General features: G+C 32.1%; 4 protein-coding genes and 1 long non-coding RNA gene across 6 annotated transcripts in view; 3 read left to right on the top strand and 2 right to left on the bottom strand.

The window, feature by feature from the left end:
- The window catches only part of LOC139812403 (uncharacterized), a 339,231-nt gene extending 337,514 nt beyond the window's left edge, over positions 1-1,717 (top strand). The window contains exon 6 of the long non-coding RNA XR_011731863.1: positions 382-1,717. This is a non-coding gene — a long non-coding RNA (uncharacterized lncRNA). The remainder of the gene's footprint in view (positions 1-381) is intronic.
- A 7,604-nt stretch (positions 1,718-9,321) lies between these two features.
- The window catches only part of LOC139811310 (uncharacterized), a 54,151-nt gene continuing 40,440 nt past the window's right edge, over positions 9,322-23,032 (top strand). The window contains exon 1 of the mRNA XM_071775514.1: positions 9,322-9,343. The gene's annotated coding sequence lies outside the window, so the exon portion shown is untranslated. The remainder of the gene's footprint in view (positions 9,344-23,032) is intronic.
- On the bottom strand, positions 10,648-13,730 carry LOC139811520 (uncharacterized). The gene is made up of 3 exons (XM_071775788.1): positions 13,571-13,730; positions 11,964-12,305; positions 10,648-11,598 (listed from the first exon to the last, which is right to left on the bottom strand). The coding sequence occupies exons 1-3, from the start codon at positions 13,586-13,588 to the stop codon at positions 11,254-11,256; spliced, it is 705 nt and encodes a 234-aa protein (XP_071631889.1). The 5' UTR covers positions 13,589-13,730; the 3' UTR covers positions 10,648-11,253.
- On the bottom strand, positions 15,530-20,372 carry LOC139811311 (uncharacterized). 2 transcript variants are annotated; one of them, XM_071775515.1, is made up of 6 exons: positions 20,239-20,372; positions 19,568-19,697; positions 18,834-19,082; positions 18,264-18,428; positions 17,321-17,710; positions 15,533-16,917 (listed from the first exon to the last, which is right to left on the bottom strand). In XM_071775515.1, exons 2-6 carry the CDS (start codon positions 19,583-19,585, stop codon positions 16,591-16,593), a joined length of 1,149 nt encoding a protein of 382 aa, XP_071631616.1. In that variant the 5' UTR covers positions 19,586-19,697; positions 20,239-20,372; the 3' UTR covers positions 15,533-16,590. The 2 variants fall into 2 exon arrangements, with proteins under 2 accessions (XP_071631617.1, XP_071631616.1); XM_071775516.1 differs by lacking the exon at positions 20,239-20,372 and having other exon boundaries at positions 15,530-16,917; positions 17,321-17,677; positions 19,568-19,894.
- On the top strand, positions 20,303-21,210 carry LOC139811338 (uncharacterized). The gene has a single exon (XM_071775581.1). It carries the CDS (start codon positions 20,303-20,305, stop codon positions 21,020-21,022), a length of 720 nt encoding a protein of 239 aa, XP_071631682.1. The 3' UTR covers positions 21,023-21,210.

Here is a 23,032-nt window from a genome sequence, read left to right as displayed (position 1 = left end):
CGGAGAAAGAATCAATCACATTTGAACAATTCGGCTAATTGACCAATGTGATTGATCAATTCTTTCTCTGTCCAAGATCTCGGATTTCTAGTATGGATCTAAACTTGCATTCAAAAATCTAAAGGCACTTTTCTTATATAATGTCAACGTAAGCTTTCAATTACGATCAGTGCGAGTAAAATCAGTGTAATGAATTTCGAGATCTCAAGATCTATTACGCAAAAGTAACATTTCTTCAGATTTCAGTCATACGTACGCACATATTTATGATTTTGTCCTTCAAGGGACTTTTACAATATATCTACATACAATATTATTTAAGTTATACAATGTAAGTGAATACCGATACGTATACACGAATAATAATTTCTGATGTTGCAGATGAGACTAACCGGCAGAGAGGAAGAGAGGGCAAGGAAAAAGGAAGAGAGGAAGAGAGAAGAGGAAGAAAGAGGGAGAGGGAGGTAGAGAGAGAGAGAGAGAGAGAGAGAGAGAGAGAGAGAGAACGAGAGAACGAGAGAGCGAGAGAGCGAGCGAGAGAGTACGCATGCATGCACACACACACACACACACACACACACACACACACACACACACACACAGCTCGCGCTTACTCACACTCAAATAAACATACAAATTGATAGAGCATTCAGAAAACGAATTGATTATCAAGCAGTAAAATGTGCTGCTGGTCGTGGCACATCGTTTGTTTTAATTAAAATCAAAACAAATGAGGTGGAATCAAAGATAAAGGATTATATACTAAATACTTGTATAAACTGATTAATGCAATCTTTCATAATGGGAGAAATATATAACTAATGGATATTGTTCAAATGTAGTAAGTATTCTAAAAACACAGAATGGGTATTAATGATTTTTAGAAGTAAAGAAATGCAATTAGCCACAAAATGTTAGGAATTAAAATACTGAAAATATTGAAATAGTTTTTTTATTTTTATTAAAAAATTAATATTTTATGAAAAAAATCTTATAAAAATGAAAAACGTATGCTAAGTATATAAAAAAATATTTAAAAGTGTATATGTCTTTAAATAAAAAATTAATTGCTTAAAAATGTATATGAAATCAATCTTATTAGTCAAGTATTAAGCAAACTTAAATCTTAACAAAAAATTTATGAAGATATTACATATATGTATGTATAATCAGTAGAGTTTTATTTTCTCTGTGATTTTATTTTGATTTCAAATTTTACTCGAAATTTCTGAGTTGTATGAAATTTAAAATCACAGCAAAAGCATAAAAACTTAGCATGCCTGAATCGCATTTCGATATATATCTATGCTTACATTTTTACAAACATGTTTACTGATAATGAGTGATAATTGGTAAGTGATTAATTTACGGTTTCCTTGCTTTAATCATAAAAATTTGGATGTAAAGCCAAATATATGTGCGATTTGCAAAAATTCTAGTTGTTTTATAAAGACTTCAAAAGACCCCTTGCTGTGTTTTCAAAAAAATTTAGACAATTAACACTCATAGCGATAAAAGTAAAAATTACAAACTTTAAAATATCTTTTAATTTTTGTCTAAAAATGTTTATCTAAAAATTTAAAAATATATTGTCCATGTGCAATTCCATTATTTACATTTTATTTATGAACTATTGTAGGCATCGAATGTGTCGTAATTTTGTACGCTTCTATTTTCTTCTATCGCATCATGATTAGGTATCTGTCATGATATAAAAATACAAGGTATATCAATATCGAGATGCGCAGTAGCCGACCAATGACATTTAGATCCAAATGCTATGTATCATACATAATGTAATGTAATGTTTTGCAAATGTGTGTGTGTGTGTGTATTTGGACCCAAATTTCATTGTGGTTGCCGCCGTCAACATGCGCAATGATATTGATATACCTGTCTTCTTAACATGGTACCCGTTGCGTTATGCATCATAATTAGGTTTGCGTGTAATTAATTGCAAGTGTTGCACGAAGTATGACATAACCGCGTGATCGTTGTATTCTAGTAATTATAATCACGCTTAATTTTAACCAACAATTTGTTTGTTTTAACGAACTTAACCAACAGATGTTGCTCGAATGCCACGAAGAAATAGCAATAGAGAAGCAAATAAGAAAAGAGAGAAGGAAAAGACTACAGAGTTCTCGTTATTCTTTTTAGATTATATATTGGATTGATATTATTATAGAGTCGATAACAAGAGGGATTGTAAGAAATTATGCGGAAGAAGAATAACAGAGACATTGCGTAATGAAATAGGAGTCATAAATAATGAGACAAAGGGTAACAAGGGTCAGAGTGGTACGAAGGAAGCTAATAGGGGTTAAGTTTAGCAACGAGGAAGCGAATAATGGAGACCGATGATAATGATGTACAGGATATGATACATACATGTCATATGAAATGCATACAGATCAATACCACGGGTTCTACGTAAATAAATCTTTCTAATTTACCGTAATAAAAATTAACATTTTAAATAAAATGTAATTAAAAAAGCAAGTTGAAATTAATGATAAAATGTATATATTCATATTTATAAAAAGATAAGTACCGGCTGCGAAACAATTTATCTACGGCTAAAAATTTGATGCAAAATTGATTATTGGTAAAAATAGCGATAATACGAGATGCGTTCAGAAAGAAAGCTTAGATTGGCTGTAAATAAAAATTTTTATTTTATATCAAAGCAATTTAAAACAATTTGGATCTTTATTTGCATATTTTAATGTTTCTCTTTTTCAAAATTTGGAGACTTTATGATATGAGAATTTTGATCATTATTATCTTGTTCCGTAACGTATAAATATTTTTGCTGATTATTATCGTAATGTGTTTTGCTGCAGTATACATCATCAAATATACAAATCACAGTCGTAAGTATTGCCATACCAGCAAAGATAATCCACATAATCAGCTCTAACGTCACCTGCAAAAAAATATAAGTTTGAAATTAATTTAAAAAATATATATGTAATATAATAAATATAAATAATAAACAGATTATAAAAAAAATTTTTTTAATCAGAAAATTGTTGTTAAATGTTTGACTTTTTAATATCCAAAATATTAAATAATTATCAAACCTTACTTCAACGACTGTCCTTACGATTGTTATTATGTATGGTCTTTCAGAAATCCATTCCCAAACCATGAATGGTAATAACACGAGAAACAATAATGAGTCGAGTACATGTATGACAATTATGGAAACAATTTTGTTTAGTTCGAACACAGTCCATACTTTTTTATACATGCTGATATGTGATATGCAGACAAAATGTATAAGTTAGTTGTATCTTAGATATATGTATATATATTTACAATAAATTCTTAATATTTAAGTTTTTAATATATCATAACGAGTCTGAGAACAACTTAATGTTTAATAAATATAGGAGATATATTTATATTCTCGCGTTATATGTACATGTAAAAATACGAGGAAAAGTTAATACATAAATTAAACAAATAGTCAACCAATTAAATGTTCTACTTACTTGGTTTCTTAATTTCACATTTCTTAAGAAAATTATTTTTTACGTATTGTATTTTTATGCTGCGTTTGCTTTTTATGTTTACACAAATAGATTTTGAAATCTAGCCTGTATCATTAAATGATGATCAAAACATTAGAATTACTTTAAAGCATTTTGGAATACAGTCTTTTTTTAAAATAACATGATTAATTGTTATCTATTATAAATTTAGAGAATATTATTAAGTGTATTATGAAAAGAAAATTATAACACGTGCGATTTATATATTCATTCAGTACACAGCTGTCAATTAACAAATTTGTCATCAATGGTTAAACACCAGAATTTACAACTTCACACGACTCTAATTTGTATTAATCGATCTTTTTCAGCATGTTTATATAACCTGTCTTCACCCTAATTAAATAAAACATTTATTTGACTAGATATCACAGACGCGCGCGCTATTTAGCTTTAATATTATACTGTTACTATTACACTATACTATTACACCCCTTAAATCCTTTATACATATATATAAATTAAAATAAAAAATTTTTAATTTAAAGTTTAAAATTTTAAATATTCTCTGATATATGAGACCTTGTTTTTATCTGATTACATCCGATAAAAACAGATCAAACTATAGAGGCCCACCACCACCCCCGTCGATTCCGATCGGCGGTCCTCTTTTATTTACAATACATTTATTTTACATTTTTATCATTTATTTTATTTCTCCTACAATTTATTTTACAACATTATATAATATATACAACATTATAAAAGAGTTACATTATAAAATTGAAAATATAACATACACACAATAAAATTATTTACAATATTTCTTTTTGACATAAAATTACATATGCAACATTCGGTATGCGTACAATAACACAAAATTCTCACGATTAAAATATGTGATTATTAACATTTCTTATTAATTATTGAATTACAATTTCAAAATTTATTTTTTTTTTTATGTGAGCAACACTAGGATCAAAAAGATCCTAGTGTTCTGACTAAATGCGTTCAACTGATTACTATTTTTTAAATTAAAATATTTAAATATTTAAATTAAATATGACATATTAAATCTAACATTAAATTTAATTTGATTTAAATATTTGAATATTTCAATTTAAAAATACTTATAAGTTGAATGCATTTAGTCAAGTTAACAAATTTTTTTTCAGTGTGCCTACCCGTATTCCGATGTATTATAGTCCTACCATTTCCCTACCTACCCGTATTACAATCTAATATAAATCTAATACCGCAACGCGATTTATAAGGGACCTGATTGGGGGTTTTAACACGCGCGCGATTGTGTGGGATTTAATTAGGATTTTTCCAACCTCACTTGTATGCGAGGACATATAAAGAAAGTAGCCCTCCTTTGGGCAAATTAACAGATATATCGAATCATTTTGTACACACATAAAACTAATCATTCTACAGCCAAGGAAAGCACTTATTTATTTTATATTATTTCTTTTGTAAGTTTTCTTACAACAAATAATATTTTCTTACTAATGGTTTTCAAATATCTTGATACATTGAAAATCAGAATATTGTTTTGAGTAAATGTAATACTTACAATGACTTTATGGTAGATTTACGGATTAAGTATTTGATAAGATTAAAGTATCCGCAAATCTACCATAAAGTCATTGTAAGTATTACATTCACTAAAAAACAATATTCTAGATTTTTAAAGACTTGTGTCAAGATATTTGAAATTATTAGTAAGAAAATATTATTTGTTGTAAAAAAACTAACTTAAAAAAAATAAAATAAAATAAGTAAGTGTTTTCCTTGGCTGCAGAATGATTATTTTTCTCTGTGTATGTTACCTTATGTATTGTGGTCAATTGTGGTCAATGTTGAACTTTATCGTAACCAATCTTCTTTCTTCGGGCCAGATCAGACCTACCTTTGTCTCCTGGCCATGTACAATCTGGTCGCATTTCGACCAGGTCAATAGGAAGGAAAAAATACCTTCCATTGTTGGATCAGTATCATGATCAAAAGATAACATTACGTTCGGTTCGGATTATATGCGAGTTAGCGAGCATCGATGCCATCGATTGTATCGAAAAATGCACACCGAGAAGTTAATTTACAAAATAATATCAATTCATAAAAATTAACTGTACAACATTGATAAAAAATATTGCTATCACTAGTTCAGTTATGTACGTGAGAATACGGATTGACCATTTCTTTGTGACCCGTTCTCTTAATTTGGAATTGTAATTAACTATATGAAAATTTTTACTTCGCGTTATATGAATATTAATCTCAATTATATTCCGCGAAAAATTGAAATTTATATAATGTGGATGAAATTAAAAAATTAAATAATGGAAAATTTTTCTTGATGCAAAAACCGACCGTGAAAATCGACCGCAAAAACCGACCGCGAAAATATGAAGATGCGTAATTGTGCACGTTTGCTTATGCGGTACGCATCTTGAAAATGTATCAAGTAAGATATATACAGAATAAATGACGTGAGATCCAAAAAAAACTTCTCGCACAATTGGTATTATAATTAGATATTACAATTAATGAATAATCGCGTTGTTATAATTGAATAATATATGCAAATCTTTATAAACTTTTATATCGATATAAATGTGTCTCGTCATATTTTTCATTTTCTATATCAAAATTATTTTTGATATATTCATATATATTACTTCAAAATAGAATATATAATTGTACTATACGGTCAATTCTAAAGTAATTTAAAAAGTTTCAGCGTTTTTCGACAAAATATTTACAATCTCACGTCATACATATATATTATTTGACTGGCATAAAGCCAATTTCTCAATAAAAGTACCTAGATGGATAGGCTACAAAAAATTAAGGTAAAATCGGTCCTTTGTTAAAATAAATTTTAGTAATTAATAACCATTATCGCGCTTTTTATAAAATAAATTGCATAATAAAATTGAAATATTTCTTACCCTTTTTATTCATTATATATCTATATATAGTTTTTTTTGCATCGATTTATATAATATTTAATCTTGGATAAATATGGAAAAGAATAGATGGGTATAAATAACACATCCTAACTAATTAATAATTTTTTTAATTTTTTCTTTTGTTCAAGAAAAATATAAAAATAATTTTATAAAAAAATCTAAATAAAAAATGTATATTTTTAAAATTATTACTTTAGTTATAAATAGAATTAATTTACGTAACAAAAATTTCGAAAATTTAATTTATCATGTACTTTACTTATTAAAATTTACGAAATAAAATTCTGATTCAATAACATATTTTGTTATATATTTTATCCAACATTTAAAATTTTATTTAAAAATTATTTACATAGAACGCGACGGTTCGTCAACATAATTGAATAAACGATAATACGAGTTTTTTACGAGCTCGGTGTGTGCGAAGTGTGCGAGTATATTTTCTCAAGCACAATCGCAAATACATCAATAAACAGGTGACACCAAGATTAAATATTTGCCATAATTAGTTTTAGCCCATCCATTTTAAGGCAACGGATCTACGAGATGTAATAAATTTATACTATAATTTATTGTCATAATTTGGCATTTATCGAGATACATTTGCTCTATATTTATTTAATCGTAGATTCGTTACCTCAATCAAATAAAAAGAAATTCTGACTTACCAACCCGATGCGCAACAGGCGGAGTTACTCAGCCACGTAGCTACGATGATACTGTAACATACAAACATAAGATTCAAATTAAAGAAGCGCTTAAACTAATCAACATTTCAAAAAATAATTCTTACACGTACTCTAATTTGTCTTTCAATAAAATATTTAGCAATACAATTATCTTTACCGAAAAAGATCTTTACAAGAATTAAATTTTAGATAATTTCTCTTTTTTTAATTATTTTTAACTTATCAAGATAAAGTAATTCAATTAAATAAATGGAAATAAATTTATTAATTTTATATGTAGCTAAGAGATGATACTTACCCCAAGGTTGCTCCGCCGATGCCCGATGTCTCTCTCGAACCTCCTCCTCCTCTCAGGACGTCAGGTTTCTCCTCCTCCTCCTCCTCTCACCGCACAGGTTGCACTCGCGAGAACCACTCGCGGATAATAAATTAAAAAATTACAATCGCACGCGGACTAATTATCAGTAAAAGTCTTTCACGCGCGATACTGGTACGACACTCCCGTTTATAAAGTCCATTCGAATAGACTTTGAAAAAGTCCTTTAGTCCGAATACTTATACCTTATACGACACTCCCGAAGCAAACGCGACGAACCGGCTGCGGTTCGTTTGTTTAATTAAATCGGCGGACGAAAGGGTACGTTAGCTTTCCCGTCTTTAGATTTTTATTCAAGCAGAACGAACAATTTTGCCAAGGTCGTACCCATGGGAAGGAAGTGCAGTTCCGTGAAAGTTTGAAAAGAATCGCGACGCCGATTGCCCCGATTCATTCCGCGTTCATCACCGCGTCACGTTAACGACGACGAAATGTTCGAAGACGTCGGTAACCCGGCGCGACACTACACTACGCGAATCAAGTGAACGCGGTCAGTAAAGACACGCCAGTTGATTAATCAAAAATACAATTAAAATTAAATATCGCACGCACAGTACGGGATCGAGCACGATAAATCTCGCGAATGTAAACCCGCATTTAATACCTCGCACAACGAGAAGTCGCGGATCATTGACTTATACGCGGCACGAAATACACGAAAATAAGAAATATTAACGAACGGGCGTTGCATCACGGCGGCATGCTATCACTCAAATCACTCGATACGATTTTACGTTGTCACTCGGCCCTCTTTTCCCCCTTCGAAGAGAATCGGAGATAGATTGCACTACAATTCCGACACAGCGTTCAAAGCACGACACTATTCGAGAGTTCCGGATACATGGCGAGACGAACGATTATCGCCCGCGATGCCCGCGAATGCACAATGAAACTGCAAATCACTCACATTTGTCGACTGTCATCGTATCTTCGCCTCGACGTCTCCGTTTCGGGCGAGCGATTCGCACGGCACATTCGTTATTCGTTCCGACAGACACTTGATTACACTCGCGAATTCTTGAGCGCGTCGACGCGGTCGATGTCGATACTTCCCGCAAAACGAGGAGCAGGAGTGCCAATCGCACGAAGCAGCGCGTTCCGAAACGCACAGCATCCATCACAGCACGGAGCACGGCGCGGGCGACCGGGCACGCGCGGAGCACGGACACTTATTCACAACTCTGTTACGAAATTTATCGGGAGAATAATCGAATGATTTCCGCAGGTATTCCGTGCGTCGAAGAAAACAAGCGGCAAGGCCGCACGCCGACAAGAACGATCGATCGCACGCTGACTTCGAAGATACGCTGCTCTCAAGTTCAATGGTCGCGCCTAGTACGTACGCCGTCGTATGGTGTGTCTGGTATGCCGCCGCGCCGGCGGCTTGGAGCGGCGGACCGTGATTGGCCGGATCCGGGGGCTCGACTCGCGAGCCAGTCACGCTCGACGTCTCATCCGACTGTGCGGTAACAGTGGCGCGCGCAACGCAACTACTACGGTTACTAGTTACTACGTGACACGTTGAACGACGCGACGGTGCGAGGGGTGCGAGGTGCGAGACGTTGTCGCTCGTGTAATTTCTCTCTCTTGAACGAAAAGATATCCGGTTACGGAGTGTGTTGCAAGCTGAATGTACGCCGAATATTCCGTTCCTTCTTGTGTCGAGTGCAACACGAGTGGGATGCCGTCGCTGGATGAAATGAACGCCGAACGTCGTGCTGGACTGAACGCCGCCGGCGCCGTACGTATCAACCCTCCCGGCTGTGATTTGACGGGTCTCCGTGCAGTACGCCGTGATCGGTGAGTGAATTATTGTGCATGAGAAATAAATGTTTCGAAGCGCGATACATCCGAATCTTAATAGAATCGTTGTCCCGCCTGGCGCGTGAGATATAACCTCGGATATCGCGTCTCCGTTTCGCCTCTCAGTTTCGATTTCTACTCCGAATAAGTGAATCGCGCGGGAAGACGCGTCAGTGAATAGCTTTGAACCTCTCGTTAAGCGCCGGAATTAATAATCAATTAAGTGATTGAAGAGAACGATCGCGCGTTTGGCGTTCCTCGCTTTGCTGTCACGATCGCGAACGAGAGAAAGATTGCTTCAAAATGCGTATGAACGTCGAGAGTGCGAGTTAACAAGCTCAAATGTGCGTCCACGAATACAATTCCGTTTTTTGTTAAGGCACGTAATTCGTTCGTTCACGTAACTTGTAAATGTTTCAAATTTATTTGCACGTGTGCTTCTTTTATTCCTCATAATCTTTACTTTAAATTGTGTAATTTTTATTTTTAAATTTCTTTGCGCATTGTATGATCACGCATAGCATACCATAAAAAAACGTTGAACCGTCACTGCCAATTAAGATACTTAAAAATTATAAAACATTCTCTGTTGCTTGTTCCCCATATATTATTCGTTTTGCTTACAAAATTTTCCATAAACGGAGCCTATTGCTTCGTATTTATTCGTGCTCTTATCTTGCAGATTTATTAGCAAGAAAAAGAAAGAACATTGTCAATTCGATTGCGACGCTAATGGAATTATTGCTACGAAATTTCTGACAGATAATACACTGTACAGTACGTTACAAACTCATATAGTTGATAGAATTTAACATTAACTATAGACACTACAAAGCGCCATTTATTCTCAACTATTATACATTTTTAATAACATGTATCAAATTTAATGTTTTTACATTTATTTGACATCACTCATCAAGATAACTTGAATAAAATCAATCAACCTGTCGTTTATGAGTTGTTAAAATTATAATTCTCGCGCTGACAGTTACTCTCGCAGTACGAATTGAGCCAAAAGAGAGAATCAGTCGCGGAAAAGCGGCAACAATTCAATCTCTTAAACGGGGGGGAGCATAGACTTTTGCATAATGCATAATGCATAAGCATAAGCATAAAAAAATAATGGATTCGTCAATTTTCTTATATGCAAATGTATATGGACCAATCAATTTTCTTATGCTTATGCATTATGCGTTATGCAAAAGTCTGTGTTTCGGTCTTTATATGCCTTCTTCAAAAATTGGATAATATTTGAAGTTATATAAAAGAGAATTAACTCCGTAAATAAGAAAATGCCTGTGTGATGTACAAAATTTATTTATTTAATAGCGCTCTAAATTCAGCAATAACATTTAATGCGTAAGTCTACAAACACAAATCAGAATATTATTATCTAAAATTAAAATACTTTTTGGCATCGTGCATAAAGAATAAGGTCATGGTTTCAGCCTATAATGCATAAATGCGAAATATTACTTGTCAAATTTATCGTTTCAAATATTTAGGCCATATCTTATTACTCTAGTGATGTGCAACAAGCATTACTACATTGATAGTTAAATGTAATTATTTAAGCATAGTCGATGATACAAAGACTCAATAATACATAAAATGAGAAATCTAGATGTTTTAAAACAGTTCAAAGATGGAGTAAAATAAAAACATTTTTTGAAAATAAAATTTGACTTTAAAATATTAAATATTAATAAATATTAATAATCAAAAAAGTTTATAAAAATTCTTTAAGTAAATCTAAAAGAGTGAGATTTTTAAAGACATTTTTAGGACCTTCTTTACAAATTTGTTATCAAGAAATGAGAATTTGCTAATTTATTAGTCTAAATCTAATTAGTTTAGCTTCTACAGAATGAAGAATATATCGATATTCACGTTCTTCCTCGATAAAATCAGTAAGTTACTTGTCGATGATAACAAGGTTGATGTGTCGCATGCCGGTGATTTCTATGTACTACGTTCCTCGCATGCTTTTGTCGTTCTCTGGCAGCTACTTGTTGTCTGTAGACGAAGAGCGGTCTGAAAACCTTGGTATCTTGTGTTTCCATATCTTCCGCCTCGCTAGCAACCTTCTCTTCGACCTTATTCTCAGATCCCGTACGAACAGACCTTCTTATTCTAACACTTTCGTTTTCTGATCCTAACTTAGCTGATTGACGATCTGTGCTTGACAATGGCAGTCTTTCTATAAAGCCATTGGTCGCCACCTTATTCTTCGGTATTCCATAAGCTTCCACCTACAAAAAATACAGCTTTCAGCATGTGTGTTTTGAACTATTATATACATATAATATATATATATATAATAAATTGTTTTATAAGTTTTTTAAACATAATTTACTTAATGACTTGAACCGACAATGTAATTGTAATTAATGAAATATAATATGATAGCACAATTATAGAAATTATTAACTTAGATTTTCTTTTTAACTATTATTATTTATTAAACTTAACATAACTTTTTAATATAATATGTGTCTTATATTCTGTTATAAATCTATATTTTAAATACTAATGAAATAATAAGATGAAAGATTTAAAAAATTTGAATCTCGTATGCAGAAATATATTATGCTAATTAATTAAAGACAATATTTACCAATCGACCACTTTTCGAGGTCTCATCAATGTGATCATTTCCAAGTTGCAATCTTTCGATTATACCGTTATCTTGTAGATGTTTTTTCGGAAGACCGTACGCGTGAATGCCCGGTTTATCCTCCTCATCGGAATCCGAATGGATCCCTCGCACTTTACCGTCCAATCCAATTTGATTGTGGATTTGTACCCGCTTGATGTACCTCTCGTCATCTGGAGATTTGCGTGATTGCGTGTAATCTAGTTGATCGATTGATCGATCGGTGGAATTTAATATAACGTTATTTGTGCGCTGTCGAGCTCGCGCGCTGCTCCAATTCAGCGAGACAGCCAACAAAAAGAGCTGAAAAAATTAATTAATAGTAATATTTATGTAATTTGCTATTAACTATTTGTGAGAATGTTAATTTTGACAGTGTTCTTATTTTTGAACAGAGATTACAATATTGTACGAGTAAAAATGCCTTTCTATTTTAATTGGAAAAAGAGAACAGATAGAAAGTGTTGATATCAATAAATGTATACATATTTATTATATGTTAAGGTAAAAAAACAATTAGGTCTTTTTAAATTCTCTCGAGGGCATAATCTCTGCCCTCGAGAGAACGACATATAAATGTTATCTTTTGTGGCCTACCGCATGACAGTTTTAATCATGCCTTAATAAAAACGCGGAAGATTACGTGTTTCCTTAAGCGAATTGCTCCAATGCCATTTATACAGTCGGAATAAAAAATATCATTTCCACGAGCTCACAGAAAATCACTTGACGAGATTTAATGATTTTCCTGTTTGTTCTGTGTTTTACTATCTGTTAAGAAAGATAATAAAATGGAATTTCATTCATTTTTACGGCTTTCACTTTTAACGATGATTGACGAAGATATTTTATGATATGACACTTCTCTCGTTGTTATCAACCAAAGCGAATAAAGAAACCATTTAAAAACTTTACGCAAGCAAAGAGAAAATTAAAATAAAGCTTTAATAAAAAATAATAATTTAAGATGTATAATTAATAAAAGCAGTAAAACCAAAAGGAGACATTGTCGAAAGATATCAAAATTAATATTATTTGTCATTTTATTATCATATTTTTATTTTATCTGATTATTATATAATTACAATGATTGATCTAATTAGACAAATCTATTGCATTCTTGGTAGCAAATACAGCATTACACAGTTATATCTTTAAATAATAGTTATTTTTTTAAGAATAGTTTTGCAAAATTGGCTGTTAACTTTATAAGTATATATATATATAAGTATATATATATATATCTTTATTATATTTTTACTATTATTTTTTATTATAGTTTGATTTTATCTTTTAACATAATAATTTGTATTAAATTATATTATGTAAACTATGTAAAGTTAAGCGGTAAAGAAAAAAATAAAAAAGCGAGAAAAAAGTTATTACGTAGTGTAACAATAATTTTTTTTTTATTATTGGTAAGTATTATTACATCAATAATTACAATCTGATGCATTATATGAAAAATATTCTGAATAATGTCCAATCAAAGAAGAAAAATACTGATGAAGATAGAGTTTGGAAAATTAGATTAATGTTAGATAAATTATGTTATCCTTGTTTCTTACCGTTAATGTCAATCTCATCGTACACCAGTGCTTCCTTTCTTCCTATCGCGAATGTTCTGATTGCGGCTTGCTTTCCAGTTCTTACTCGGACTCTTAGGTTGCGTTTGAGGGGAAAGATCGACCGCGCATCGGTTATATACGTAAGCCGTCTGCGATCTCGAAGAACGCAATTAAGTTTGTCTCACACGGGAGTTTGCGATATGCATATTCGTAGAGCGAGAGCAGTCTTGTTCCCGGTAAAAATCCCGCCACTGCGAGACTGCAGTGAGTCACCTTCGTAAACGAACCGCGCGAATGGGTGAAGAGACTCGAAAATTTATGGTGCTCCTTTTGCAACCCGAGATGAACATGGGTGAAAGCCCTCAATGGAAAAAAGTTGTCGGAAGAAGGGGAAAGGAGAACAGACTTTCGACTATTTCTGCGAAGTAATAGTTTCAGGATGTTCTGATTTATAAGATTTATTTATGCAAATCTAATATTAATAATCAACTAAGAAACATGTTATGTTATATCTCAGATTGATTTTTTTAATGAAAAAATTATGAAATGGGCTATATATTATAATATAAACATGACAATAGAAGTAATAACTTTAATTTAATATACTATATTAAAAATTAGATTCATAAGTTTTGTACTATTTTAAAAATGAAACACCGTTATAGAGAGAACTCAAGAGATTTCTTTAATTAATTACGAAATTTGATTTGTCATTTCGTGATGATACGGATACCGGAACTATTTCTAACGTAAACTAAGAATCCGGCATTCCGTTGATGGTTCACAGTGAATTTACCTAGTGTTAAACACCTATTCATTGATCGCTAAACATTTGCACATACGACTCACACGTGTTGCACATGTAACCGGTTTTCCCACTCTTCTACAGTGATGTTGACAGTGTTTCTCATTTAAAAATAGTTCTATTATAAAGACATGAACACATGGTTTTCTTGCAATATTAAAATTTGCACCTTGGCATATATCCGCAGTAATAAATCGACATCAAAAATATTTAATCGAAATTTAGTTAAATAGGACAATAAAAACTCAGCACAAAATAGATAGATTTTTTTATGTCACATTTCTAATACATTGGCTTCAAGTGCTTCGTGGTAAAATACACATATAGAGAATTACGCAATAAGATTTTTATTGTGACGTAAAAAAAAATCTTAACTTTCTCATAAATATTCTCAAAAACTAACCAGTGAAAAAATCTAAAAAAAACTACATGCTGATATTATTTATAAGAGTTTAGGTTTTGAATTTTATACAATTTTCAACATTTCTAATTCTTCTTACAATTTCTTTAGTAAAAAATGGCTGAAAAAAAGGCTGAAAAAAATATTTGCAATTATTTCATTTTATATGAGCGTTTTCTTCTGTAGGGTATAAACAATAATCAAGTCTGTTTTGTACTTTGCACCATCAACATTTTATATTCAAACGATGTTTTATGTTTAAATTTTAATTAAAGTCATTATCGGGGTATGACGAACGCATTTATTACGCTAATCAAGAAAAGACAACCGCTGTCTTGCGTCGCATGAATGGATTATTAGATGAAAGAGCGAGTGACTAACTGTTTCGCCCCGAGGGTCTTAATAATAACACGTTTACTACAGACGGCAGTAATTTCTACCGTATTCCCAGTAAGTATGTCAATTCCTAGTATTCCTAGTAAGTATCAATAATTGTTCAAATGATTCGCTTAACAAGAGCACACTTGACTAACATTTGCAGTTTTATTGTCGTCTAATGTAAAGGGATTTACTGATGTGTATCGTACACAAAAAAAAGAATCTTTCTATTATAAACATTTTCTCCAAAGTTATGCGTTTAATATTAAATAGATTTAAAATGTTGATGTAAATAATTCATGAAATTCTAATTGAATAAAGTTGTTATAATTATAGATGAAGATGTCATTGAAAGAAACATATAACAACTCGCTATTATTACAAAGCAATGCTTTATTTTGATTATAAAATTAATTGCAACAATAGTAATTCGTCATAGAAAGCGCAGTTTAATAAGTTAACATTTTTTGTTAAACATTTTTCGCTGATTATAGATTAATCTATTATTACTTTAGTCTGGAGTTCGATCACAAATATTATAATTATGCATACATATCCTACTTTTTATGTATATACGGCGCTACTTTTGAAAGGAGCACATACACTGGTTTTCATTTTTCTTATGAAAATAGTTGAAAGATATTAACCTGCATTCACGAATATTTTTCAAGGCAGAACACATTTTCTGTATACAGACTTCCTTCATATTCCGCCTTGGAATATATGTCTGCGCGCTTTATATATGCCACTTTGGAGATAAACGATCTCTAAATTTCTCGATATACGATCCAGTAAATGTTAAATTAATTCCAAAACTTCCGCTTTTAGCGGTAAATTCGCGACCATGTAACATATACACACTTTCTATCCTGAAGATTTCATATGTATAATGTGAGAAAACGTGTTTATATCTGAAGGACTGCCAATAATATTCTCCGCGAATGTCAAGTTTAACTCTGAATATGACGCATAACTGAGTTGCGTGTCAATTAAAATCGATTATAACAGATAATTATATGCGATTGCTCACTTAAATATTTCATCGTTCATCATAAAGATATTTGGAAGGAAGAAAAGAATTAAATGGCAAAGCATAAAACTAGCTAGTTTCTGAAATATAACTTATTTCACTTAATTTACTGTTTATTTGATAATTGCTTAATTATAATTATGTCGGTATATTATTAATATTATATAATTTATTTATAACTCATTGTCAGACATTAGTCTAGCGCATTTTATCATTCAAATTTTACAGATCTAAGAAAATCGAGTTAAAAAGATAAAAATTGCAGTAAACAGTAAATTTAGTAGTTTGTAACTTTACACTGTTATCAATATTATGCAAGATTATTATTTACTTACATTATCAATCATTTAATAATGAGAACACTGACTACCATTATACAGTAATAATAATAAACTAATAATAATAAACTAATAATAATCGTCGGAATATCGTGGTCTATATCGATCACGTCTCGGATAAGAATCGTAACGATTGTATCTTCTGTAAGCCGGCCTTCTATAAGATCTCCTTTGTACCTCTTGTCGATATCTGAAAAGCGGTCTGAAGACAATATCCGCGGCGACTTCCATGTCGCGTGGATCTTTGGGATAGTTAATATCCGCATCCGAAGTCCAAAAGAGTGGTGTTACAATATCAACACGAGACATTGTAACTGGCAATGAATTTTCAGGATTAATATCGTTCGCGTACTTGGTCTGTTTTGTCGGCTCGTAAGGTGAAGATGATACTTCCATCTATGATGAAGAAATATCTCTTTTAATCTTCTTCTATATATTTATTTTTATATCTTCAAATGCAAACTATTATAGCTTAAGTTTTTAATCCAATTGGTTATAATAAATAGATGGTAAACGATTATAAGTTATTGCAATTTCGAAATGTTATCTATAAAATATTCTAACGTCTTTATTATAGTTTAATTTTAGATTTAATTTTCTGCAGCATTATTTTCTAACGTCTAGTAGCATGTTATACAAGATATCATTTTAATTTAACCACAATAATTGAAGACAGTAATAACAATGGCTTTTACAGTTACGTTTATACCATTTGTCCATCGATTAACCGAAATTTCATAGTTCCTAAAAAATAAAAAACTTAAAATATTGTCTTAAATATTGCGAAAAATTGATTTACCTTCGAAGGAGACGAATTGAGTCGCCAGTTATTAAGATCTACGCTCCACGAGCTTTCATCGACGTAATTTTGAACATTCCGTTGAATTTCATCACGTCCGTTCTCCAGTTGACTCTTCAACATTCCATCTTGTCTTGATAATACTCCGGCAATTGGCACGTCAATTTTTTCATTAGAAATTTTTGCGGGATCGAGGAACGCGATGATTGGTACCGATATTGCGGATGGATCTTCCGGTGGCACTATTTCCTGTCTCGGGTTTGCCACGAGATATGGAATTTCTTGTGGTATGTTATCGATAAAGAGCGGCTCGTGCGTAGTTTTAGATATCTCGGTTGCTTCGTAGAAATTATCATTCTGCAATGCATAGGACGAAATATCTTTGCCTTCCTGGAAGATGCATATGTTCGGTCATTATAATCATTATTATACAATTCTTTGATGATTTCTTCGTAAATTACATGGAACACAGCGATGATTTTTCCATGTTAGCAATCCAGTCGGTTATAAAATTAAATATTAAGTTGGTTACATGGTAAATAAAAATAAATTATTTCTTTATATGAAAATAATGCAAAACTTGGAAAACTCATTATACATATAATATGTATATTACGTGACAAAGGCTATACATTAAAATAAGAACAGAAAATGTATTTTGAAATAAATTTCTGTTTTATTTGAGATATAGATCTAATGCATATTAGACAAACACTTTTTGAAAATAACCAATTAATTAAATTAGTTTGTGTGTATCCATCCATCTTCATTATTTTCAGTGAAAGATTTATTTTATATTAAAAAAAAATATGTTACGATGATAAGTATCAACATGCAAATTTTACCGAGTTTGTGTATCCATCTTCATTGTTTTCAGTGAAAGATTTATTTTATATTTAAAAAAAATATGTTACGATGATAAGTATCAACATGCAAATTTTACCGAGTTTGTGTATCCATTTTCATTGTTTTCGGTGAAAGATTGAGCATCTGTAAGTGCCAAACCATCTGCCTCAGTTGCCGCGTTTACAGCCTCCGTTATATTTTTCCGTACATCCTCTAAATGCGTCATAGGAACGACGAGAATCTGTTCGCGTTGTGACACCACCTTAAAGAGATTCTATCTTCAGATATCGACATAAATTCGATTATATTATATAAGTCAAATTTCTTCTCTATTTTCCTAGAGTTATTCATCTCTATACCAAAAACGAATTGACGTAATAATATGAAACAATAATTAATACTGCAACAGCGAAATTACGTAATTCTTTTTGATAACTAAATTGACATTTCCGAGCTGTTGTTATATAAATGATTAATCACGCTTTGACGTGACTCGTTATCGTTAATAAAAGCTAATAATCACACTAATAATTAACAAGTATCGTTAATAACAGCAGTATTTATTTGCATTCTTAAACATCGTTCTTTAGTGGAATAGATGCGCAAAAATATTGAATTAATATTCATAATTCATAATAATTAAGTAGCATATGTATAAAATGTAAACCTTAGTAGGTTCAGTAGCGGGCACAACAAACACTTTCTTCTTTACTACCAAGCCTGCTAAGGATCCATTGCCGACCGTATTTTGCACAGCATCTTTCACCACCGGATCCCGCACAATAGCGGCCAATGTATCGTTCGTAGTCTGAGGTTCCGTTGGTAACAGATTAGCAATGTCTTCATACTCAATAGGTTTCGCGTGCAATACCCCCACGAATAGTAAGAAGGTCACAAAGAACATGATACTTTCAAACTATAAAATGCAATGAATAAAGTCTTTTAAATATAAGCTGTTTAAGTCTTGATCTATAACTTAAATACGATTAAAAGGCAAAACTTTATAGCTGAAAGCTTAAATAGATTAAAGTTTATAATATATTTTACTTTCTTAAGATTTTAATTTAATAAATTTAATTACTCAAAAAATATTAATCTATCTAAAATATTAATGCACAACATTGATTTGTCGTTAGAAAATTATGTGCCATCATATTATATTGTATAACAATTTAAATTTATCATTAATAATGAAAATGATCACAGAATTATAATTTAGTAAATTATATACTTTTTATATATTTTCTGCAACTTTATAAATAATCTTTCTAAAATAGAAGTTTTGTATTGAAATTATCTCTCTGACGCAAAGTGTAGCGTATATTCTTCATACATTTATATACGATGTGTTAATTGCTATGTGAAAATTGGACTTTTCAAACGATTGATCTAAGAACGTACCGATGAGTCGTTTTTCATCAAGATGACGAAACTGTGCGATGTTCTTTCTGTTGCTTCGACGAGACTACTTCACCAAGGATTTTCCAGCTCTGTTAAGGTATAACGGATCGTACTGGTTTTATACGACGTGCTGAAAGAATTATCGTTACTTTGCTAATAAACGTGAGTATCAACCTTGCGGTAAACTTCGTCGCGCGGATGCTGCATCATGAAGATCATAGAAACAGATCACAATCGTCAATGATATATAATTACTTCTGACGAATTATAATCCTGTATCTTTCATATATTTTCATATTGAATAAAATATCTTTTTTTTTGTTTTGCTTAACATATAATATGTGCCAGTAATATTTTATTTCTTACATTTTAATATCTTTAATGAAAGATTAAAACTGAGAAAAATTACAGAAAGTTGGACATTTATTTTATTTAATGTGATTAATTTTATTTAAATATGATTTCTTGCATTTTACAAGTTTATAAAACGATTGTGAAATAATGTAACGAGAACGTTGGAGTATTTCAACAACTGATGTTTGACCGACCACGAAGAAATATTATACTTATCGTTAGCGCACTCTTAACGATATCGAGACTCGATGGTGTTTAACGAGTGATTTAGCAGCGAGTCTTGAAGAACGAGCTATAAAAGACTTGCTTCAACTTACTTGAGCTATTAGTCGGCAATTGAGAGCTGCAGTCTTTGTATCATTCGGAAAATCTGTGATTCAAATGGAACGCTTCAGCGTCATCTTCATCAGCCTCTGCTCTCTTGCGACGATCCTGGCAGAATCAATGCCCACAAGATCGTCAACGACAATTGAAACTTTGTGGGATAACGCACATGAAGTGGGAAATGTTGAGAATCATCCGGCAGATCTGCTAAAACAAAAGAATGTGCAGAATAATACTAAGCATCTTTTGCTCGATGAAAATCTCGTGAAGAACACTACCCAAGTTGGAGAACACGCGAAAAATCCATTATACTTTAATAAGGCATCCACAACTTCAACTGGGGACTTTTCCAGCAGCTATATCAAGGATACGCAGCACTTAAAACACAATGGAGATCGAGAAGGTGATGACAAAGAGGAACATCCATCTGTAGGTTTGTCATCGTATGATATCTTATTGGATCCTAGTTTAATACCGGCTCGTCTAACTCGCCAAGCTGGAAAAGGCGACGCGGATTACTCGAATCTCGCATCGATCGAGACCGTCTCCGGTGATGTTGAGCCTAACAATTATGACGAGAATAGGAGTGTCATTTCATCGAAACGGAGTGCGAATCTTGAGAGCGATCTCGACGTAGCCGAAGATAGATATCCACCACCATACCCGTATCGGTATCCGTATTATCGAGGACAGCTTCCAAATCAAAGATATCGAGCAAACGACAGGAGGGAACCTTATCGTAACTATTGGAGATATCCTGTATTTCCGGGAAAATAAATCTGGAAGTTTCTGAGTTTCGTACTTTCCCTTCTCTTTAAGGGAAAATTAGATATGCATAGCCAGATTTATAAGTAGATCTTGAAAAATAGTGATGACAAATTATCCCTGATAAGAGAAACAGAGAAATATATATTGATATTTCAGTAAATGTAATGTAAAATAAATTATTTTAAACTTGTGATTAACATCTGAATTGTAATTTTTAATTATCTTGACAAGATTGCGCCTGAAACGATTTTAATAATGTTTTCTAATTGAAACTTCTTCACCAGTAAAAGCTGATGATAATATATTTTAATAAAATTAAATAATAAATTATTGTTATTCGATCCATTTTTACTCTCAAGTCTATATTTTATTAATTTTCTTATATTGTATCAATAACAGGTTTACGCTACGACAAGTAATTATATTAAGAGATGAAAAATGTACTCATTGTATCAATACATTAAATTAATTCTTATGATGCATTATTTGTAAATTATGGCAAGAATAAGAAGTAAACATATAGGTAATCAATTTTCTACATTTATTTATAAAATGTCATATATTTGCACACGTAACATTTTCTCGAAGAAATCGTATCACAATGTAATGTTCATATATGTACATACATTTGAATATTCACAATATCATTAATTTACTTGTTTGCGTAATGCAACTTTGGTAGACAGCTTTCGATCATTAACGTTTTCTTTTTTCACTAATAATTGACTTACAATTAAAGTATCGCTATTTAATTACATTATAAAGAGATACATACACTTGGCGCTTCCTCTAAAATTCTTCTGTTATTCTATTTGTTATTTTAATCAACTCCCTCTCTTGTAGACTTAACTTTAATCTGACTTAAACCTACAGGATCTTTTAAAGAGATCGTATACATGATCGTAAAATAGTTAAATGCTTTCCTCATTTCTCCGGTCACTTTTGTTGCTTCGGTTAAAAAAAAAAGGCCTTCCTGAATCAGTAGATTAGTCCGCGCTTGTTAATTTGCACGGTTAATTTTCGTCGAAATAACGAGGTCCACAACCTTTTAGCATAATTATACCGTGCGAGTTCAATACCCCTTACTACCGTTTTAAGGTTCACCCGTTCTTCAACACAAAAACTTTTTTTTCGTTACCGATTCTCTGTATTTTTGTCTATACCTCACATATTTATCTCAGCGATAAGCTTCGTCGACATGTGAACAGTTTTATTTGCGCCCAAAATTTCCATATTGGCGCGAGTCTTCCGCTTCGCTGTTTATAAACTTGAGTTCTTACTCTCCTGCGCTCACGGATACACCCAGAAATATCCACGAGCGGCAAGCTTTATTTCAGTCCCTGACAAGCTTTGGATATTTCGTTATAAAAAACCCACATTATCATAGCTTGGTATTTTTCAAAACAAATATTTGTACTTTGTTTAATCGAATCATCTTGATGCAAAGCTATATATCTTCATTTCCTTTTTTATCCCTTATATTTATCTATCTTTCTTTGATCTTTGCGTATCCTTTCTCTAAGTTTCATGAGGTTTTTTCTCATCACAAGCTCGATTCTTTTTCAATCCTTCTTCAAGATTTTAAAGATCTTTACCAGTAAGGCTTTAGATGGAGGTCTCCTATCTCGAATGTATTATCTTCCCGATAATACCAAAATAGGATAATCAATCAGTTTCAACTGTCGAAATCTCCAAATCGATTTTCCTTCCTCCGCTTATATTCGCCTACCTCGTCGAGCGTCTCTGACACGTTTTCGATACGCGACTTGCTGGCGATAGACGAAGAGAGGACGGAGAACATTGGTACCAGCTGCGGTCTCGAGGTCATCATCATCATCCTCATCATCATCATCTGCTTCCTCTGTACTGCGTTTCTCGATGTTGAGGTTGCCGTCGTCTAACGCGTACATCGGTTCCTCGTTTATCAAAGCTCGGGAATCGTCGAGTTCCTGAACGATTATTGGCACAACAAGCAAGGGAGAACCATACATGCTCGCCGTTCTAAGAGGTAATGCGTAA

Source organism: Temnothorax longispinosus, chromosome 4 (assembly GCF_030848805.1).
Source record: "Temnothorax longispinosus isolate EJ_2023e chromosome 4, Tlon_JGU_v1, whole genome shotgun sequence".
In the NCBI taxonomy this organism is placed as follows: Eukaryota; Metazoa; Arthropoda; class Insecta; order Hymenoptera; family Formicidae; genus Temnothorax; species Temnothorax longispinosus.
The sequence above is the reverse complement of the archived record's forward strand: the minus strand, read 5'-3'. Positions and strand labels throughout refer to the sequence as shown.